The 20,313-nt window shown below is 42.8% G+C and overlaps 1 protein-coding gene across 8 annotated transcripts in view; it reads right to left on the bottom strand.

Moving 5' to 3' along the window:
• The window catches only part of LOC129697234 (intersectin-2-like), a 160,445-nt gene that overhangs the window by 12,448 nt on the left and 127,684 nt on the right, over positions 1-20,313 (bottom strand). For all 8 annotated transcript variants that reach the window (XR_008723475.1, XM_055635583.1, XM_055635580.1 and 5 more), the window contains 6 exons: positions 18,998-19,104; positions 18,309-18,492; positions 11,105-11,203; positions 8,925-9,092; positions 5,740-5,955; positions 4,528-4,649 (listed from right to left, as the gene is read on the bottom strand). Coding sequence is in view for 7 of the 8 variants with exons in the window: in XM_055635583.1 (XP_055491558.1) it covers positions 4,528-4,649; positions 5,740-5,955; positions 8,925-9,092; positions 11,105-11,203; positions 18,309-18,492; positions 18,998-19,104 (896 nt within the window). In the remaining variant the exon portion in view is untranslated. The remainder of the gene's footprint in view (positions 1-4,527; positions 4,650-5,739; positions 5,956-8,924; positions 9,093-11,104; positions 11,204-18,308; positions 18,493-18,997; positions 19,105-20,313) is intronic.

Genomic DNA, 20,313 nt, shown 5'->3' on the forward strand with positions numbered 1-20,313 from the left:
TTTAATGTTTTTTAAATCATTTCTTTTTAAATGGTTCACAAGCAGTGTTTGAGTTGATTTTGTAGTAACCGGAACCGACCCGACTCGCAGGGTAATTGACATTGCGGGGGAACTTTTTGTGTGTGATATAGGGTTAGATTCATAATTCTGTTAGTTCATAATTCTGTTAATTCTTGTTAAAGAATAAAATGTTTATAAACACACATACATGAAAATTATATAAATGTATATAATCATATACCACACACACAATTATATTTCTTCTGATCCAATAATGAACTTTATTTCAGACTAGACAAGGGACATTGTAAACACAAGAAACATTGTAAATAAGAAACATTGTAAACCTCCCCGCAACTTCACACACACACTAGGCCTTATCCCCCCCCCCCCCCCCCCCCCCCCCCGGCACTACAATGTCCCTCGCCTGCCCACTCACTACAATGTCTCCCCCCCTCTCCTATGCCCTCCCACACTCCCTCCCCTGCTGGCCCCCCACACTCCCTCTCCCGCTGCCCCGGGCCGCGCACTCCCTCTCCCGCTGCCCCGGATCCCACACTCCCTCTCGCGCTGCCCCGGACCCCACAATTCCTCTCCCCGCTGCGGATCCAATCTTTGGCCGGAAGCAAGATGGCGGAGCAAGATGGCGGAACAAGATGGCAGAGGCAGGTTGCTAAAATGAGTCATATAATCACCCATGAATCCGCCCATGAGCGTACTACACGTTTGCGTGAGAGTAACCCATCTTGCTTCGCTATAAGATCTTTGGTTTAAACTGAAGATAGACACAAATTGCTGGAGTAAAGGGCCTGTCCCACTTGGGCGACATTTGCGTGTCATTTACGCGACATCCTAAAAATTGGTTGGCGCATCGTGACGTGTGGGTGGTGGTGTATGCAGTGACGCGCGGCGCTCTAGGATTTTGGAATGCTCAAAACCCTCGCACGGTACCTGCGTGACGTACTGATGGCGTACGTTGGCATACTGACGGCGTTCGTGTAGCGCGTGGTGACGCATGGTTACGCACAAACATTGTCCATGCTAACTTATTATGCGTCACCGTACGTCAACGTCTGTAAGCGCTGCCCGTACGCCATCGGCGCTCCATTTGCGTGTCATTAAAGCGCCACACCACGTTACCACCCGGGTGTAAAGCGCGCATAGTTGGCGCGCGACTGTCGTACTGCTAGACGATTTTCGCGCGACAGTCGCGAGCCTGTCGCGTAAATGACGCACGAATGACGCCCAAGTGGGACAGGCCCTTAGCAGGGCTCAGCAGGACGGGCAGCATCTCTGGAGAGAAGGAATGGGTGATGTTTCGGGTCAAGACCCTTCTTTAGACTGATGTCGGGGAGAGGGAGATACATAGAGAAGAAGTGTAAGGTGTAAATATAGGACATCGAGATTGGAGATAAAGGATCATGTAGAATAGATTATTGTTAGCTGTGAGAAGGTAACAACAAAGCCACCAGATATAAAATGTAGTCGGAGACAGTTAAATTGGTCGGAGAAATGGGAAGAAGGAGGGATGGAGAGGGAAAGCAAGGGCTACTTAAAGTTAGAGAAGTCAATGTTCATACTGCTGGGGTGTAAGCTACCCAAGCAAAATATGAGGTGCTGTTCCTCCAATATGCGCAAGGCCCAAGACAGAAAGGTCAGTGTGGGAATGGGGGTAGTTAAAGTGTTCAGCAACCGGGGTAAACAGGTAGGTTTAGGCGGACTGAGTGGAGGTGTTCAGCGAAACGATCGCCGAGTCTGTGTTTGGTCTCGCCGATATATAGGAGTCCAAACCTGGAACAGCGGATACAGTAAATGAGGTTGGAGGAGGTACAATAGCAGTTAAAAAAGAATCAATTACTTTCATAAAAATTAAAACATGGAAGATAGCGAGGTGACTCAATGTTCCAAAATCAGCATTGACTGTTCAAGTAGTTAAATTCTAAGTGACTTTTAATTATTTTTAATGTCTTTCCACCATTATCAAAGGGATCCACAGGAGGTGCTGCCTCAAAAAGGCAGCTAATATCATTAAAGACCCATATCACTCCAGCCACATTCTAACCTCATTACCATCAGGAAGAAAGTCCAGGAGCTCGAGAACTGTGACCTCCAGGTTCACGGATAGCTTCCTCCCAGTAACCACATTGTATAATACTAACCACAACACTCCCGCAGCAACGATCTATAATGGACTTTGTTTCGGATTGCACTACGACTTTGGTTTTGCATATTATAGTCTGATTACCAAGTATCACTGATTATTAGTTTCTTGCGTGATTGCATTAATGGGCCTGTACAGCTGCAGCAAGTATGAATTTCATTGTTCTTTTCCTGGTATATGTGAAAATTAAACACCCCTGATTCTCGAGACTCTGAAAGGCAGGATAAAACATGAACCCTAGCAAATTACAACAGGGGAGATTAACTGGGGATTTTAAAAAAAATCACGATAAATTTTAATTACTATCTGATTTTGAAAAATCTACCACAAAAGCCGATTTTGTTTTGTGGTGGGAAAACTGTCTTGTCTGTGTGACAGAGGTAAAACAGGTCCTATCGTCTGGGAATGATAAATAACTAACTTACATCACATTCATTAGGAGTTACTGAATTAAACGTTGTTCATTATATTTCAATAGAATAAAATATATAATTAGGAGCAAGTGCAGAGCTTGGCCTAAAATCCTGCTGGATTGAATTGAGATACAATTGTTCTTGCTGGAATATAATAGTAAATGTAGTTTGTGCTTGGACCTCTTCCAATGTTCCAGTTGCAATTAAAGGAGCTACAAGGAAGCTGAAAATTAAAAGATTTCTTCTGTGCTCCAGGATTCCCAGAGAATGGAGGTAAGGCCCAATGTTGACTAATACCCTCAAACCATTGCTAGACCATAAACTAGACCTGTGAGATTCCTTAAACAAGTGGCAGCTCAAATAATCTGAGTTTCTATTGATGTTTCCAACTGCTATAAAGTCACGAGTTCTATGGTATGGAAACAGGCCCTTTGGCCCACTCGTCCATGCTGACCAGAGTGTCTTCCTGAGCTAGTCCCATTTGTCTACATTTGCCCGATATTCCTTTAAACTATTTCTATCAATGTACAGGTCAAATATCTTTTAAATGTTGTAATTGTGCCCACCTCTACTACTCCCTCTGGCAGCTCATTGTATTTATGCACCATCCTGTGTGTGAGAAAACCTGCCCCATCAAGTCTCCTCTTAAATTGCAATTCCCCCCCCCCCACCCACCCACCCACCCCAAACCATTGCACACCTTAAACTGGTGCCTTGTAGTCTTCCCCACCCGGGGGAAAAGATCATGACTATCCTACTTCACTATGCCTCTCATCTATATTACTAAAAGTCTGATCTTGACCACTTCCTGTTGTTCTGTATCGTTGTTGTTCCCATCGATGAAAAATAAGAGCGTTATTAGTGTTTCAAAAAATGTTGAAATTCTCTCTCCTGAAGGCCACGCCCCTTCGGGAGGGACTATAAAACCGGAAGTGTTGAGTGCCCCATGGGTCTCTGCAAGATGGGGGAGCGAGAGGGTCACCTCTCTCAGTCTGAGCTGTGAATAGCACTGAGCACATGTCTAGTAAACTGTGAGTGGTTTTAATGACCTGTCAGTGCCCTTAATGTGGTTTGAAAATATAGTTTGGAAGTACTAAAGCTGTGTTGGTTTTGGTTTGGAAATGCTAAAGCTGTGTTGCCTTTGGTTTGGAAATGCTAAAGCTGTGTTGCCTAATTAAAGTTGCCTTGCCTAATTAAAGTAGCCTTGCCTTCTATATAATTAAAAGTCTAATCTTGACCACTTCCTGTTTGCACTTTATATTGATTTTAGAAAAACCACTACCACGTACGGCTGTGATTTTTGGCCATCTTACTCAGAGTCCCCCTCCACTCATCAGGTGCCGAGGATTTTTCCAATCGATGAAAAATAAAAGAGTTATTAGTGTTTACAAAATGTTGAGATCCTCTCTCCTGTCAATCACCCCATGAAGGCCACGTCCCTTCTGGTGGGGGGGGGGGGGGACTAAAAACCCAGAAGTGTGGGCGTGGCTCAGTCTCTGCAAGGGAGGAGGGAGAGGTCACGATTCGCTGTCTTTAGTGGCCTTGCACCCTGCTTGAAATGGTATGAAACTGCACTTGAATTTGGTGGCCTTGCACCCTGCTTGAAGTGGTATGAAACTGCATTTGAATTTGGTGGCCTTGTACCCTGCTTGAAATGGTATGAAACTGCATTTGAATTTGGTGGCCTTGCACCCTGCTTGAAATGGAAGTGAGTGAGTGAGCTGCCAGCGCAACAGGCCCCCCCCCCCCTCACCCACTGGCTACCAATATTGGAATTGGTGGAGAGGTGGAATATTGCATTGGGGGACCAGCCCTCCCTTGTGATGCTGGGACCTAACGGGTCCCACTTAGTCTAGTGATTTTATAAACCTCTGTAGTCAATTAGATAGTCTGTTTGGCTTAGATCCATGAACAACAATATAAGACACAATGTTTGCCAGACAGGTCACTCACCTCTCATTTAAGGATTCCACTCTGAGTGTGTACACCCGGTCAATGTGCGAAATATGGAAGACCGGATCATCACTTGATGGGTCAGTCGGCAATTTCACAAGAACTTCATTTAAGAAAATAGGCTGAAGGAATCAGATAGGAATGAAGAATATGAGTTATCATCCTCGCATTGTAGGCCTCATGAAGTTATTAATCCTGACTGCTGAACATTCAAGAACGATCTTGATGTGACATTGATTCACGTGTTCTGCCCCACATTTACGATCAGTGCCTGTTCAAGAAGCTTAAGAATTTAATCTAAAGCTGTTTTGAGGATCCTGTCTCCCTCATGGAGTCAGCCCTCATTCTACAGAACCCAAATGCGCAAGATCCCTCAGAATGATTTACTTGAATAGGAACAGTAAAATAAAACAAGGGGCACATATTAACACCATGTAACAGGCCTTTGTTAAATCGTTCATTTACTTCCCTGGGAGATTTACAATTGCACTCATCGGCTGCATGGTGGCGCAATGGTAGAGCTGCTGCCTCATAGCACCAGAGACCCGGGTTTGATCCTGACTACAGGTGCTGTATATATGGAGTTTGTATGTTCTCCCTGTGACCCTGTGGGTTTTCTCTGGGTGCTCCGATTTCCACCCACATTCCAAAGACGTGCAGGTTTGTAGGTTAATTGGCCTCTGTAAATTGTCCCTAATATGTAGGATAGAACTAGTTTATGGGCGATGGTTGGTCGGTGTGGACGCAGAGGGCCAAAGGGCCTGTTTCCACACTGTATCGCCAGACTAAACATCGATCCTTTCAATAAATGCCACCATTATAATCAATGTTTATTAAAAATTCCACATAATTTGCTCCACTGTTTGTAGCTGTGCCTTTAGATGTCAATTCTCCACCTTGTTCTCCAACTCTCCTCAAAATCTCCCACACTGACCAAACATTTGGTCATCTGCATTGATGCTATGGGATGTTGAAAGGTTGAACTAGGTTAAAAGCAAGACTATTGCAAACTGTTGTTGTTAAACGATGGCCAGCTTAGGATAGAGTGCTTTGGGGAGAAAATGGAAGATTGTGGAGTGGGGGAAAGGATGGTGGAAGGAGAGGCAGGATGAAGGGCAAGGGGAAGAAAAGCATGTGTTTATTTTCTAATTTGCATCTACATCTGAACCGTGCACTTTTATGTCACCTTCGGTTTGCACCAGACCTACCTACCGTTTTGTACATTTTAAACTGCGAGTTACATTTGGAGCTGAACAGCTTCTCAGACCCCGATGAAATAAATGACTGTTTTGCAATGTAGGTGAGCAGCAGGAAATCATTAAAAAGGAAGCCGTATAACTCTTTGTTGCTCTTTGTTTTGTAAAGTTTTCCACTGTGCAGCAGCTTCCGTGGTCCCAAGCAATTTGTGATGGAGTTGAAAGTAATGTGCTAAAAAGAGAGCATACATACAAATAATGAATCAACAAACCATGGCTAAAACAAAACAGTAGATGTGATATTCAGGGTTGTTTACAGACACTTCCCAATAAATGTCACTGTTGGAATTACAGACTAAATAAAGACCATTGAGGTGTCATGGGCTGAAAGTAGCAGTCCATTTAACTCTCGAGATCTGACTTTTAGAAATCAGATGTTGAACTTCTGTTTAAGTCTGACATGTCTTTAGATATCAGTCTGCCAAGACCTACTGGATCTCTTGGTTGCTCACCATCCCATTCCCACACTGACCTTTCTGTCCTGGGACTCCTCCATTGCCAGGGTGAGGCCACATGCAAACTGAAGGAACAGCACCTCATATTCTGCTTGTTTAGCTTGCAACCCAATGATATGCACATTGAATTCCCCAACTTTAGGTAAACTCTACATCCTTCCCCCATTCCCCTCACCTTTCTCTCCCCTGTGCCCACCTGGATTCATACCTATTTCTCCCCTGCCCCCACATTCCTTCATCTGGCTTTGCAATTCACAACTCTTTAATTATTTTGTCCCTCACCTGTTTTAGTCCCTGGCCTTTGTTCCAACCATCTGCCTATCAAACATCCCCCACATCTATTTCCTTACAGGCTTTGTCTGGCCTCTCATCAGCTTTCTTTCCCTCCCCTTACAATCAGTCTGAAGAAAGGTTCCAATCCAAAATGTCACCTACTTCTCCACAAATGCTGCCTGACCCGCTGAGTCACTTCAACACTTTGTGTCCTCTTTTATAAACCAGCATCCGCAGTTCCTTGTTTCTACACTTCTAAGTTAAGATTTTACCACCTCTGCAGATCTAGTGCAGAATCTCTGGAGGAATTCCCTCCATAATATTGCCCAGGTTTTTGCTCACTCATTAAGATCTGTGCTAAGCTCATCAGTTAAGTGCAACCTACAGACTCGCCCCAAATTGTTGATATCAACTTTAATATATAAAATGCAGCTGAAATGTAATATTATACCCTGCCACAGTGATTTAAAAAAATATATAGTGCAATGCTAAATTTGACTTTTAATTTAATTTCACAGGTTATATCCATTGACCATATTTAGTATTGAACAATACATTGCTGTTGATTTTTTGAGGCCAGTGTACATTTATCTAAATTAACGCCTCAGTTTAAAGATAAAGCCGGGCTAGTATACTCTGGAATTTAGAAGGATGAGAGGAGATCTTATTGAAACATATAAAATTGTTAAGGGTTTGGACACGCTAGAGGCAGGAAACGTGTTCCCGATGTTGGGGAGGTCCAGAACCAGGCGCCACAGTTTAAGAATAAGGGGTAAGGCATTTAGAACGGAGATGGGGGAAACACTTTTCTAACACAGAGTTGTGAGTGTGGAATTCTCTGCCTCAGAGGGCGGTGGAGGCCGGTTCTCTGGAGGCTTTCAAGAGAGAATTAGATAGATGTCTTAAAGATAGAGGAGTCAGGGGATATGGGGCGAAGGCAGGAACAGGGTACTGATTGAGCCATGATCACATTGAATGGCGGTGCTGGCTCGAAGGGCCAAATGGCCTACTCCTGCACCTATTGATCACAATGATGGCGTGTTTGCCTTCAGAGAGATCACAATTACAAATGCAAAAACCTCCCCACAAACTGAACTTAAACTGAAATTGTGAAATATCACAATGTTCTTATAAGAACATTATGAAGAAAGACTGGATAGACTTGGTTTGTACTCACTAGAATTTAGAAGATTGAGGGGGGATCTTATAGAAACTTACAAAATTCTTAAGGGGTTGGACAGGCTAGATGCAGGAAGATTGTTCCCGATGTTGGGGAAGTCCAGAACAAGGGGTCATAGTTTAAGGATAAGGGGGAAATCTTTTAGGACCGAGATGAGGAAAACTTTTTTCACACAGAGAGTGGTGAATCTCTGGAATTCTCTGCCGCAGAAGGTAGTTGAGGCCAGTTCATTGGCTATATTTAAGAGGGAGTTAGATGTGGCCCTTGTGGCTAAAGGGATCAGGGGGTATGGAGAGAAGGCAGGAACAGGATACTGAGTTGGATGATCAGCCATGATCATATTGAATGGCGGTGCAGGCTCGATGGGCCGAATGGCCTACTCCTGCACCTATTTTCTATGTTTCTATGTTTCTATAATGTTTCCAAGGCTTCCAGGACAGATTATGATTAAATAATGAAATAATAATTTTAGACAGTTCAAATGGATTTAAAAACATTTATAATAAAGGTAGAAATGGCAGAGATGGAAAGCAGCAGAGATGGATGAGGAAAGTGAAAAATTGTATCTTGGGTGTAATTTTCTCGAAAACTGTTCTGATGAAGATTTCATATTGAAATACATTTGTAACTCTTATATGTCTTTAATATTTTTGCTGTAGAGAAATCAATCCAGAGCACTGGAGCGAAGAATAATGCATTCACGAATCATGGTTTATCAAACTAATATTTAAGGATATCTTAAAATGTTAAATAAAATTGTAGACATCTAAAAATGGGCTAATATTTCAGTTGAAATCCTTCCGCAGAACCCAAAATGTGAACCTATCCTTTCTTCCATCTGGAAAATGCAGCTGACACTCTACACTTTCCAGTGGGACTAGCTCAGTTATAGTGGCCATAGTTAAGCTACATAGAGAGAAAGGCAATGAAAGCTTAACTCGCATTTTCTTCAACTAAGAAAATCGAATGTATAGTTTTTGGGATATTATAAAAGGAAACAAAAACAATTATTCCTGATCATTGAAGCAAAACAAAGTAGAATGCTTTATAATATGATTCACTTGGATTCACATTCTTCTAAGGAATGCGAGAAAAAAATTTAGATGTCTTCCAAGTGCAGAAAATGTTAAATGATCGCCAATCTTTAACTGGCTACCATGAAGGAAACTGTACAATTAAACCAATTGTCTTTGTTTGCAAATCAGATCGCAAAAGCATCCGATGCATTCTCACCTCTGCAAGTCCATCACACTGAACATGTGACTCAATCCACTCCAGCCGATCGGAGTTTTCCTTCTCACGTACACCTTCATTCACTTGGGAACACAGCTCCTCCGCACGCTCCAATGCCAACTTTAAATGACTATGGTCTGCATGAACCTCTGGAGTGTTTTCCAAAATCTGCAGTTGTTATCAAATAAATTACCAATAAGAAGTAGTAAGTATCATAGTCTGCACTGAATATATTAATCCAGGTGTAAAGAAATCCTTTGTTCTACAGATAATTATTGTACTTGCAATATGTCTGAAAAATAGTTGTGTATTTAAATTGTTCGTGCACAATAAATAACTTATGTAAGGGACTGCTTTATTGGCAAATATTCTCTCTGGCAAAATTTAAATTTCTTTGATTTCTAATTTTTGTTTTTCATATGTTTTTATTTCTGTTTTAATGTTTGGGAAAACTGGTATTTCTAGTTATTAAAAAGAAACAGGCTAAGAATTGCAGCAACATTGGGATCTATATCAGCAACAACTGAATCACTACACATGAAGAGAGACATTTTAATATTAAAATTTACTGCTGTCTCCATAGGATGACCACCATCAACTTCCACAAACAGATGAGATTAGTCAGCAGCTATTCATGCATTTTGGAAGTTTTGCATGACTTTCTTAATGCAAAATGAATGAAAATTTGCATGTTCAACATTATTTGGCTGCACTGAGGTTTGTCAGTGACGGAAAAACTGATCTTTCTAAATGTGCCTTGGCCTTAGCTTTTATTGGTTAAAAGTTAAAGAGCAAGGCCCCCCATACAGCACAGGGTGTTTACAAGTGTAAACATTTATTTTTTCAGAAGTAACTTTTTGCTGAAAGTTTTGGAAGAAGTCTGTTTCAATATGCTGCAGTGGGAATGTGCCCAGATAACCCTCATTTGTAACAAAATGAATGTGCAATGTCCTTATATGTTAATCCATTATTCAGCTTACTAATGATTATAATGTAAATCTTCCATAGAACAATCTTTGAAATGTATGAGCTCTGTTAAACTGAATGGGATTCAGACATTCAACAATTGCAGAAAAAAATTGGACTGGATGGGAAAAGTGGACTGGGAGTATAATGGATTTAGGTTTATTATTGTCACTGGACAGGCACAGTGAAATTATTTGTTTTGCATGCTATCCAATCAGATAATACTATACATAAATACAATCATGTCAAATCAAGATCAATAGGTAGGGGAAAGGGGAAGATACAGAGTGCAGAATATAGTTCTCAGCATTGTAACTCAACTGTTCCACAAAGTCCAATATCTGCAATGGGATAGAGGTGAGTTAGACAGTACCCTAGCTTATGAAAGGACCATTCAGAAGCTTGATAACAAAGGTGAAGAAACTGTTCCTCAGTCTGGTGGTGCTCTCTTTAAGCTATGAACCTTTTGCTTGATGGAAGCAGAGGGAAGGAGTGACCTGGGTGAGCCAAGTATTTGATTATGTTGGCTGCTTTATGAGGCAGCGTGCAGTGTAGACCGAGTCAATGGTGGAGAATCTGGTCCGTGTGATTAACTGGACTTCATCAACAACTCTGCAATTTATTGCGGTCTTGGGCAGAACTGTTCCCAAACCAAGCTGTGATGCAACCCAACATTATGCTTTCTATGGTGCATCTGTAGAGGTTTGTAAGAGTCGCTGGTGACATGTCACATTTCTTCAGTATCTAAGGAAGTAGGGGCAATGGTGTGCCTTATTGGTTGTTGCATCAATATGGTTGGTCCATGACAGATCGATGATAATATTAATGCCAAGGAACTTTTTCAAGTTCAGCACCATTGATGCTGATTGGAACACGTACCCACACTGCCTGAAATCAATAACTGGCACGATTGTTTTGCTTACATTGAGGGAACTGTTGTTGATCTGACACCACATTATTAAGTTCTCTATCACCTTCCTGAACTTCGTCTTGTCATTGTTTGTGATCCGGCCCACCACAATGGTGTCATCAGCAAAAGTGTAGATGGAGTTAGAGCTGAATTTGGCAGCATGATCGTGAGTGCACAGAGGGAGGAATGGGTCTTACTAGATTATTCTACAGAAAGCCTGCGTGGGCCAATGGCCTTCGTCTGAGTTTTTGTGATGCTCCATTTTATGACGCAGTGCAAGTAATGATCGCAAAATTTCACTTACATTCTTAATAATAAGCGGATAACGTGTGATTCTCTGCATCGGCTTTAGCAAGAAGCTGGAAAGCGGCATCCCTTTGCATCGAGGGTCAGAAGCCAATTTCTGTGGACAATAAAGTGAAACCACCACTGAAAAGACTCAATACAACAAGTATAGCTTTAACCAATAATCTATATACATTATGTTTTCCAGATAAAAAAGGAATGCTAAATCTTAATGTCCACTTCTATCCTGGCTTACAGATGATTTGGACTAGAACTTGGAAAGTGAATTATTTGGTAAGAAAGTACCCATTGTTCCATCAAGAGTGTTATATGTTGAAAATAAAACATTGGTAGAAGTTGGCTCCAGCTGCTGCAGAGGACATTTAGGTCCTAGAATAAATCAGGAAACTGGAAGGTACAAGGCAGGTACAACAATTATGGAGAGCCTTAAACTACATGGAAACTGTGCAAATCAATCTAGCAATAATAGTGTGTAGATCAAACTCATGGTTGCTTATGTAAGATGGTTTTCAAGATCCGTAAATTGCAGAATCAATAAGGGAAAGATTTTAGATTAGATTAGATTAGATCCTTTATTTGTCATTCAGACCTTTTGGTCTGAACGAAATGTCGTTGCCTGCAGCCATACATATAATAATAAACAACAAAACACACAATAAACTCTAATTAACATCCACCAGTGAGTTCACCAGGCACCTCCTCACTGTGATGGAGGCAAAATCTTAAAGTTACTGTCTCTTCCTTCCTCGTTCTCCCTCTGTGCCGAGGCGATACCCCACCGGGCGATGGTAGTCAGTCCCGCGGCTCAACCGAGCTCCGCGAACGGGCCGGTTCAAGCTCAGTGGTCGAAGCTGCCGCCCTCCAGTCCAGCGGACGCAGCTGTTGCTGCGGGAGCTTCGGAAAACAGGCACCAGCCTGTGACCTGCGAGCTCCGGAGCTCCGGCGGCAACAGCTGCGTCCGCTGGACTCTTACTCTGTAAAGTTGTCCCTGAGTTCCCACTCTTACATAGAAACATAGAAAATAGGTGCAGGAGGAGGCCATTCAGCCCTTCGAGCCAGCACCACCATTCATTGTGATCATGGCTGATCGTCCCCTATCAATAACCCGTGCCTGCCTTCTCCCCATATCCCTTGATTCCACTAGCCCCTAGAGCTCTATCTAACTCTCTCTTAAATCCATCCAGCGATTTGGCCTCCACTGCCCTCTGTGGCAGGGAATTCCACAAATTCACAACTCTCTGGGTGAAAAGGTTTTTTCTCACCTCAGTCTTAAATGGCCTCCCCTTTATTCTAAGACTGTAGCCCCTGGTTCTGGACTCGCCCAATATTGGGATCATTTTTCCTGCATCTAGCCTGTCCAGTCCTTTTATAATTTTATTTGTTTCTATAAGATCCCCCTCATCCTTCTAAACTACAGTGAATACAAGCCTAGTCTTTTCAACCTTTCCTCATATGACAGTCCCGCCATCCTAGGGATCAATCTCGTGAACTAACGCTGCACTGCCTCAATCACAAGGATGTCCTTCCTCAAATTAGGAGACTAAAACTGCACGCAATACTCCAGATGTGGTCTTACCAGAGCCCTATACAATTGCAGAAGAACCTCTCTACTCCTATACTGAAATCCTCTTGTTATGAAGGCCAACATTCCATTAGCTTTCTTCACTGCCTGCTGTACCTGCACGCCAACTTTCGGTGACTGGTGTACAAGGACACCCAGGTCTCGCTGTACCTCCCCCTTACCTAACCTAACCCCATTGAGATAATAATCTGCCCCCTTGTTTTTGCCACCAAAGTGGATAACCTCACATTTATCCATATTATACTGCATCTGCCACACATCTGCCCACTCACTCAACCTGTCCAGGTCACCCTGCAACGTCCTAACATCCTCTTCACAGTTCACACTGCCACCCAGCTTTGTGTCATCCGCAAACTTGCTAGTGTTGCTCCTAATTCCCTCTTCCAAATTATTAATATATATGGTAAACAGTTGTGGCCCCAACACTGTTTCCCTTAACATATATCTAAAGAAGCTTTTACTGTCCTTCTTTGTATTCCTGGCCAGCTTCCCTTCGTACTTCATCTTTTCAGCTCGTATTGCCCGTTTTGTTTCCTTCTGTTGCCCTATGAAAGTTTCCCAATCCTCTAGCTTCCGGCTACTCTTTGCTGTGATCTACATCTTTTCTTTTAGTTTTATTCTATCCCTAACTTCTCTTGTCAGCCTCGGTTGCCTCCTACTCCCCTTAGAATCTTTCTTCCTTTTTGGAATGAAATGATCCTGTGTCTTCTGGATTATGCCCAGAAATTCCTGCCATTGCTGTTCCACCATCAATTCTGCTAGTATCCCTTTCCAGTCTACCTTGGCCGGCTCCTCTCTCATGCCTTCATAATTCCCTTTGTTCAGCTGCATCACTGCCACTTCCGATTTAACCTTCTCCTTCTCAAATTGCAGAATCTTGTGGCACTCCACTAGCCATTGCCTGCCATTCTGAAAGGACCCGTTCACTCCTACTCTTTGCTTCCTGTCTGCCAACCAATTTTCTATCCACGTCAACACCCTACCCCCAATACCATGCACTCTAATTTTAGTCACCAGTCTCCCGTGTGGGACTTTATCAAAGGCTTTCTGAAAGTCTAAATACACTACATCCACTGGCTCCCCTTCATCCATTTTACTTGTCACATCCTCAAAAAATTCCAGAAGATTAGTCAAGCATGATTTTCTTTTCATAAATCCATGCTGACGGACTAATCCTTTTACTGCTATCCAAATGCCCCATTATTACCTCTTTTAATAATTGACTCCAGCATCTTTCCCACAACTGAAGTCAGGCTAACAGGTCTGTAATTTCTGTAAGTTTTCTCTCTCGCTCCTTTCTTGAAAAGTGGGGTAACATTAGCTACCCTCCAATCCACAGGAGCTGATCCTGAATCTATTGAACATTGGAAAATGATCACCATTGCGTCCATTATTTCTAGAGCCACCTCCCTGAGGACCCTGGGATGCAGACCATCAGGTCCAGCGGATTTATCATCCTACAGTCTCATTAGCCTACCCAATACTATTTCTCCCCTAATGAAAATGTCTTTCAGTTCCCCGACCCCCTTAGATCCTCTGTCCTCCAGTACTTCTGGGAGATTCTTTGTGTCTTCCTTAGTGAAGACAAATCCAAAGTACCTGTTCAACTCTTCTGCCATTTCCTTGTTCCCCATAATAATTTCACCCGTATCTGCCTTCAAGGGACCCCATTTGACTTTGCTACTCTTTTTCCCTTAACATATATCTAAAGAAGTTTTACTGTCCTTCTTTATATTCCTGGCCAGCTTCCCTTCTTACTTCATCTTTTCAGCTCGTATTGCCCGTTTTGTTTCCTTCTGTTGCCCTATGAAAGTTTCCCAATCCTCTTGCTTCCGGCTACTCTTTGCTGTGATATACATCTTTTCTTTTAGTTTTATTCTATCCCTAACTTCTCTTGTCAGCCTCGGTTGCCTCCTACTCCCCTTAGAATCTTTCTTTCTTTTTGGAATGAAATGATCCTGTGTCTTCTCGATTATGCCCAGAAATTCCTGCCATTGCTGTTCCACCATCAATCCTGCTAGTTTCCCTTTCCAGTCTACCTTGGGCAGCTTCTCTCTCATGCCTTCATAGTCAGCACCCGCTGTTCAACTGCATCACTGACACTTCCGATTTAACCTTCTCTTTCTCAAATTGCAGATTAAAACTAATCATATTATAACCACTACCTCCAAGCGGTTCCTTTACCTCGAGTTCTCTTATCAAATTTGGTTCATTGGACAACACTAAATCCAGAATTGCCTTTTCTCTGGTCGGCTCCATTACAAGCTGCTTTTAGAATCCACCTCGGAGGCACTCTACAAACTCCCTTTCTTGAGGTCCTGAACCCACCTGATTTTCCCAGTCTACCTGCATATTGAAAACCCCATCACCACAATGGCATTACTTTTGTTCCATGCCAGTTTTAACTCCTGCTGCAACTTACACCCTACATCCGGGCTACTATTTGGGGGTCTGTAGATAACACCATTTAGTGTCTTCTTGCCTGTGCAATTCCTCAACTCAATCTACAGTGACTACTTCGTCAGTCCCTATGTCTTCCCTCGCAAGGGACTGAATTTCATTCTTCACCAGAAGAGCTACCCGCCCCACTGCCCACCTGCCTGTCATTTCTATAGGATTATAGCCCTGAATATTAAGTTCCCAGACCCGATCCTCCTGCAGCCACGGTAATCCTCACACTGACATATCTACCAACCTCTATCTGAGCCTCAAGCTCATCTACTTTACTTCTTATACTTCACGCATTCAAATACAGTACTTTTAATTCTTTATGCATCTCACCATTCACATTGATCCCTACTACACTTGGCCATACTCTCCTATTCCTTTGTGAGCTTTCTTTCCCGTTAATTCTTGGGTCATTAACTATCCCTTTACTCCCTTTCCCTTTAACTCCGTTCTCGACTATCCCAATTGACCCCCCCCCCTTATTTTGTTTAAAACCACCTGTGTCGCAGTGGCAAACCTGCCTGCCAGAATGCCGGTCTCCCACCTGTTAAGGTGCAATCCGTCCCTTTTGTACAGTTCCCCCTTACTCCAAAACAGATCCCAGTGGTCTAAGAATCTAAATCCCTGCCCCCTGCACCAGTTCCCCAGCCACACATTCAGGTCCCGTATCTCCTTGTTCCTGCTCTCACCAGCACGCGGAACTGGAAGCAAACCAGAGATAACCACCCTGGAGGTCCTGCTTTTCTGCACTTTTCCGAGCTATCTAAAGTCACGCTTCAGAATATTCATCACCTTCTTTCCGACATCATTTGTGCCAACATGCACTACCACTTGCGGCTGTTCACCTTTGCCCTTGAGGATTTTCAGCACTCTGTCCGTGACATCCTGGATCCTGGCTCCTGATTCAGGATCCTGAACGCACACAGTTTTTTCCCCGGGAGGCAGCACACCGTCCACTAAAATCCCGTCTGTTGCCGCAGAAACCCCTGTCCGTATCTCTCACAATGGAGTCTCCAACCACCACTGTGTTGCCTGACATCGGCCTCCTTGGTTTTGGCTCAACAGCACTTTTTGCATCGCTAGCCAGTGCGGCTCAGTGCGTCAACGTCTTCTGTCCCGACAGCTTCTAAATGGGTGAACCTGTTCACAAGAGGTACAACACCCGGGGACCTGTGCATTCCATGTTTACTTCCGTTTCTCACTGTCACCCACAATCTTGCTGTAGGACTCCTCGTACGTTGTAACGTTATGTTACAATTTGTTTCAATTCTATCGCCTTCCATCTTCTGTAATAAATTAATAAGGGGTGCAGAAGGGATTCACCAGGAAGTTAGCTAGGATTGAGATATCTGGAGAGGTTGGATAGGTTGAGATTTTTCTTTGAAGTACAGGAGGCTGAGGGGTGACTTTATTGAGATGTACAAGATTATGAAGGGCATGGATAAAGTAAACGCACACAGTTTTTTCCCCAGGGTACAGGATTCAAAAATTAGAGAGTGTAAGCTGAAGGTGAGAGCAGAAAGATTTATGAGGGTCTTTAGGGGCTTTTTCATTCAGTGGGGAGTCCGTATCTGGAATGAGCTGCTTGAAGACGTTTATAGAAGTGGATACAATTACAACTTTTAGAAGACATTTGGATAGATACATTGATAGAATGGGGTTAGAGGACTGCAGGCCAAATGCATGCAAATGAGACTAGCCCAGTGTGCCAACTTGGTCAGTATGGACAAGATGGTCCAAAAGGTATATGTCTATGCTGTACAACTCCGTGACTCTAATCGTTTCCTTGGCAACTGTGGTCACAGATATTCCCTCCATTCTTTCCATGGAACTTAAAATACACTTGTTCTCTCACTTTTCTGGTTCTGATCATATAATCATATAACAATTACAGCACGGAAACAGGCCACCTCGGCCCTTCTAGTCCGTGCTGAACACCTATTCTCCCCTAGTCCCATCTACCTGCACTCAGACCATAACCCTCCACTCTTTTCCCGTCCATATAACTATCCAATTTATTTTTAAATGATAAAATTGAACCTGCCTCCACCACCTCCACTGGAAGCTCATTCCACACAGCTACCACTCTCTGAGTAAAGAAGTTCCCCCTCATGTTACCCCTAAACTTCTGTCCCTTAATTCTCAAGTCATGTCCTCTTGTTTGAATCTTCCCTACTATCAGTGGGAAAAGCTTATCCATGTCAACTCTGTCTATCCCTCTCATAATTGTAAAGACCTCTATCAAGTCCCCCCTTAACCTTCTGCGCTCCAAAGAATAAAGACCTAACTTGTTCAACCTTTCTCTGTAACTTAGTTGCTGAAACCCAGGCAACATTCTAGTAAATCTCCTCTAACCGCTCTCTATTTTGTTGACATCCTCCCTATAATTAAGACACCAAAATTGTACATCATACTCCAGAATTGGCCTCACCAATGCCTTGTACAATTTTAACATTACATCCCAACTTCTATACTCAATGCTCTATAAAGGCCAGCACACCAAAAGCTTTCTTTACCACCCTATCTACATGAGAGTCGACCTTCAGGGAACTGTGCACAGTTATTCCTAGATCCCTCTGTTCAACTGCATTCCTCAATTCACTACCATTTACCATGCACTCCTATTTTGATTTGTCCTGCCAAGATGTAGCACCTCACACTTATCAGCTCTAATGGTCCGCTATCTTCTATCTAAGAAACATTTTTCTTATATTGTCTTTAGAAAATTAGATAAGGTTTATCCCTTCAGACTTAAATTGGTAATTAATTTGGTAGACAAGACTTTACTAAATCAATTTTAGGAGATTCCACTGATCTAGGGCTTGAAGTAGGCTGGAAATCTAACCAAATACCATAAAAATGTACAACTAATCTGGTGGGATAAGGAGGAGAAGGGGTATAATTATAATTTAATTGAAGACCTTTGTTTTACTATTACACTCCCCAAACAGGAGGGCAAACAATCGCAACAAATATCAAACTTAGATTGACATGAATATATATTGTGTGCAACAAGGGAAACCTATTGTCCCAAGACTGACATTCTCTGATTGACCACCGTTTAACTTTTATCATTGGATGATAAGACAGGAAAAAGAACAGACTTTCAAAGCTCATTGTAGAAATTGCTTGATCGTTCTTTGAAATCAAGCAAAATATCCAGCCTTCCTACCTTAAGATAATCTTTAAATTCTGGTTCTTCGTCAGTTTTCAGCTGGAGTAGAGCTGCTCCATTTAGTTGGCAACTACAAAACCGAATGTAAGCCTGCATATGCGACAGTTCTGTTCCCAAGATGTCTCCAATCATCTGGACAGGCATTTTCTCCCCACCAGTCTTCTTCCTCACACGCAGAGCCCTAAAATGGATAATAAAACGTTTGCACTAGATAAAATTTAGTCATGGCAAATTACATTCAATTTTAAGTGTCAGAGATGAACTCTCTTGGAAATGTGGAGCTCAGGGCTGCACCCTGACCGGCACCTTGTGTGTGAGCCATCGCTGGGGATGGGCCGCATCCTCCCCAGGTGTTGACAGAGCCCCTGGATCTTATAGTCTTGCTTATCATCACCTGCTGGATGTTTTTGTTTGTCCCCACCTCAGAGATTTCTCTGTGTTAACAATCTAAATGCTGGTCACTGGCCATTGAGTTTGTAAATGGTAAAGTGTTGGTAATCTTAGCAGGAAGAATACCACAGTAACAATGCATGTAATCCCAACAAGTCTGAAGAAGGGTCTCGTCCCGAAACGTCACCCATTACTTCTAACCAGAGATGCTGCCTGTCTCGCTGGGTTACTCCAGCATGTTGTGTCTAATCCCAACAAAGACTGACAGACATACACACACGTACACACACACTTACTTGAAGAGCTTGGTGTTCGGCATGATGAGCTCCTTCCAGTTCACAAAAATGGTTCGCAGCTCAGTTTCTGTGATGAGTTTGGATTCAGCCATCTGTTTCTCAAAAACCTAAAACACAAAATATGCAAAGGACACGGCTCAACCCGTTAAATAGTTTTACCTTTAAATATGTTATTCTATCCTGCAATTGTTCATTACCTTCTATGCAAACAAATCCCACTTCTCTCATTTGTCCCACTTCCAAAAGATCATTTCAAGACATCACAATTGAATCTATTTGTCTGTGGTGCTTGGAAAAATATATTACAGGGTGCGGCATGCCTGCCTCCATCAGTTGGGGTGTTGAGCAGAAAGGTTGGGAAGGATGTTACAGCTGTATATAATTTTAGTTAGGTTATATTTGGAGCATTGTGTGCAGTTTGTTTGTCCATGTGGAGGCTTTCGGAGATGGTGTAGAACATGTTCACCAGGATAGACACAAAATGCTGGAGTAGGGACAGGCAGCATCTCTGGAGAGAAGAAATGAGTGACATTTCCGATCGAGACCCTTCTTCAGACTAGTCAGGGGAAAGGGACATGAGAGATATAGAACAAATGAATGAAAGATATATAAAAAAGTAACAATGATAAAGGAAACAGGCCGTTGTTAGTTGTTTGGAACGAGAACCTGGTGCGAATTGGGTGGGGGATGGATGGGGAGAGGGGGAATGCAAGGGTTACTTGAAGTTAGAGAAATAACCCGCATCTGCAGTTCCTTCCAACCCAGGATGTTGGCTGGATTATTAGCTATAAAGGGAGATTGGACAAACTTGGATTATTTTCTCTCGAGCATTGGAGGCTGAGGGGAGATCAGATAGAAGTTCTATAAAATTATGAGAGGCATAGATTGGATTGTTTAGTTTAGCTTAGCATGGAAACAAACACCTAGTCACACACATTCTGTTATTCCACTTTCTCATTCACTCCGTACACATTAAGGGCAATTTACAGAAGCCACTTAACCTATAAACCCGCACATCTCTTCAATGTTGGAGGAAACTGGAACACTCGGAGGAAACATACCTAGTCACAGGGCGAATATGTAAACTCTGAGTAGACAGCACCCGAGGTCGGGATTGAACCCAGGTCTCTGCCGCTGTGACGCTGCAGCTCTACTAGCTGCACCACTGTGCCACCTCAGAGGATCAGTGGACAGTCAGAGGGCATAGTTTTAAGGTGAGAGCAGGAAAGTTTAAAGGAGACATGCAGAGCAAATTATTTAACGAAAGAATGGTGGTTGACTTGAATGCTTTGTCGGAGGAGGTTCGTTCGAAATGG

The sequence above is a fragment of the Leucoraja erinacea genome, chromosome 5 (assembly GCF_028641065.1).
Source record: "Leucoraja erinacea ecotype New England chromosome 5, Leri_hhj_1, whole genome shotgun sequence".
NCBI classification, from domain to species: domain Eukaryota; kingdom Metazoa; phylum Chordata; class Chondrichthyes; order Rajiformes; family Rajidae; genus Leucoraja; species Leucoraja erinaceus.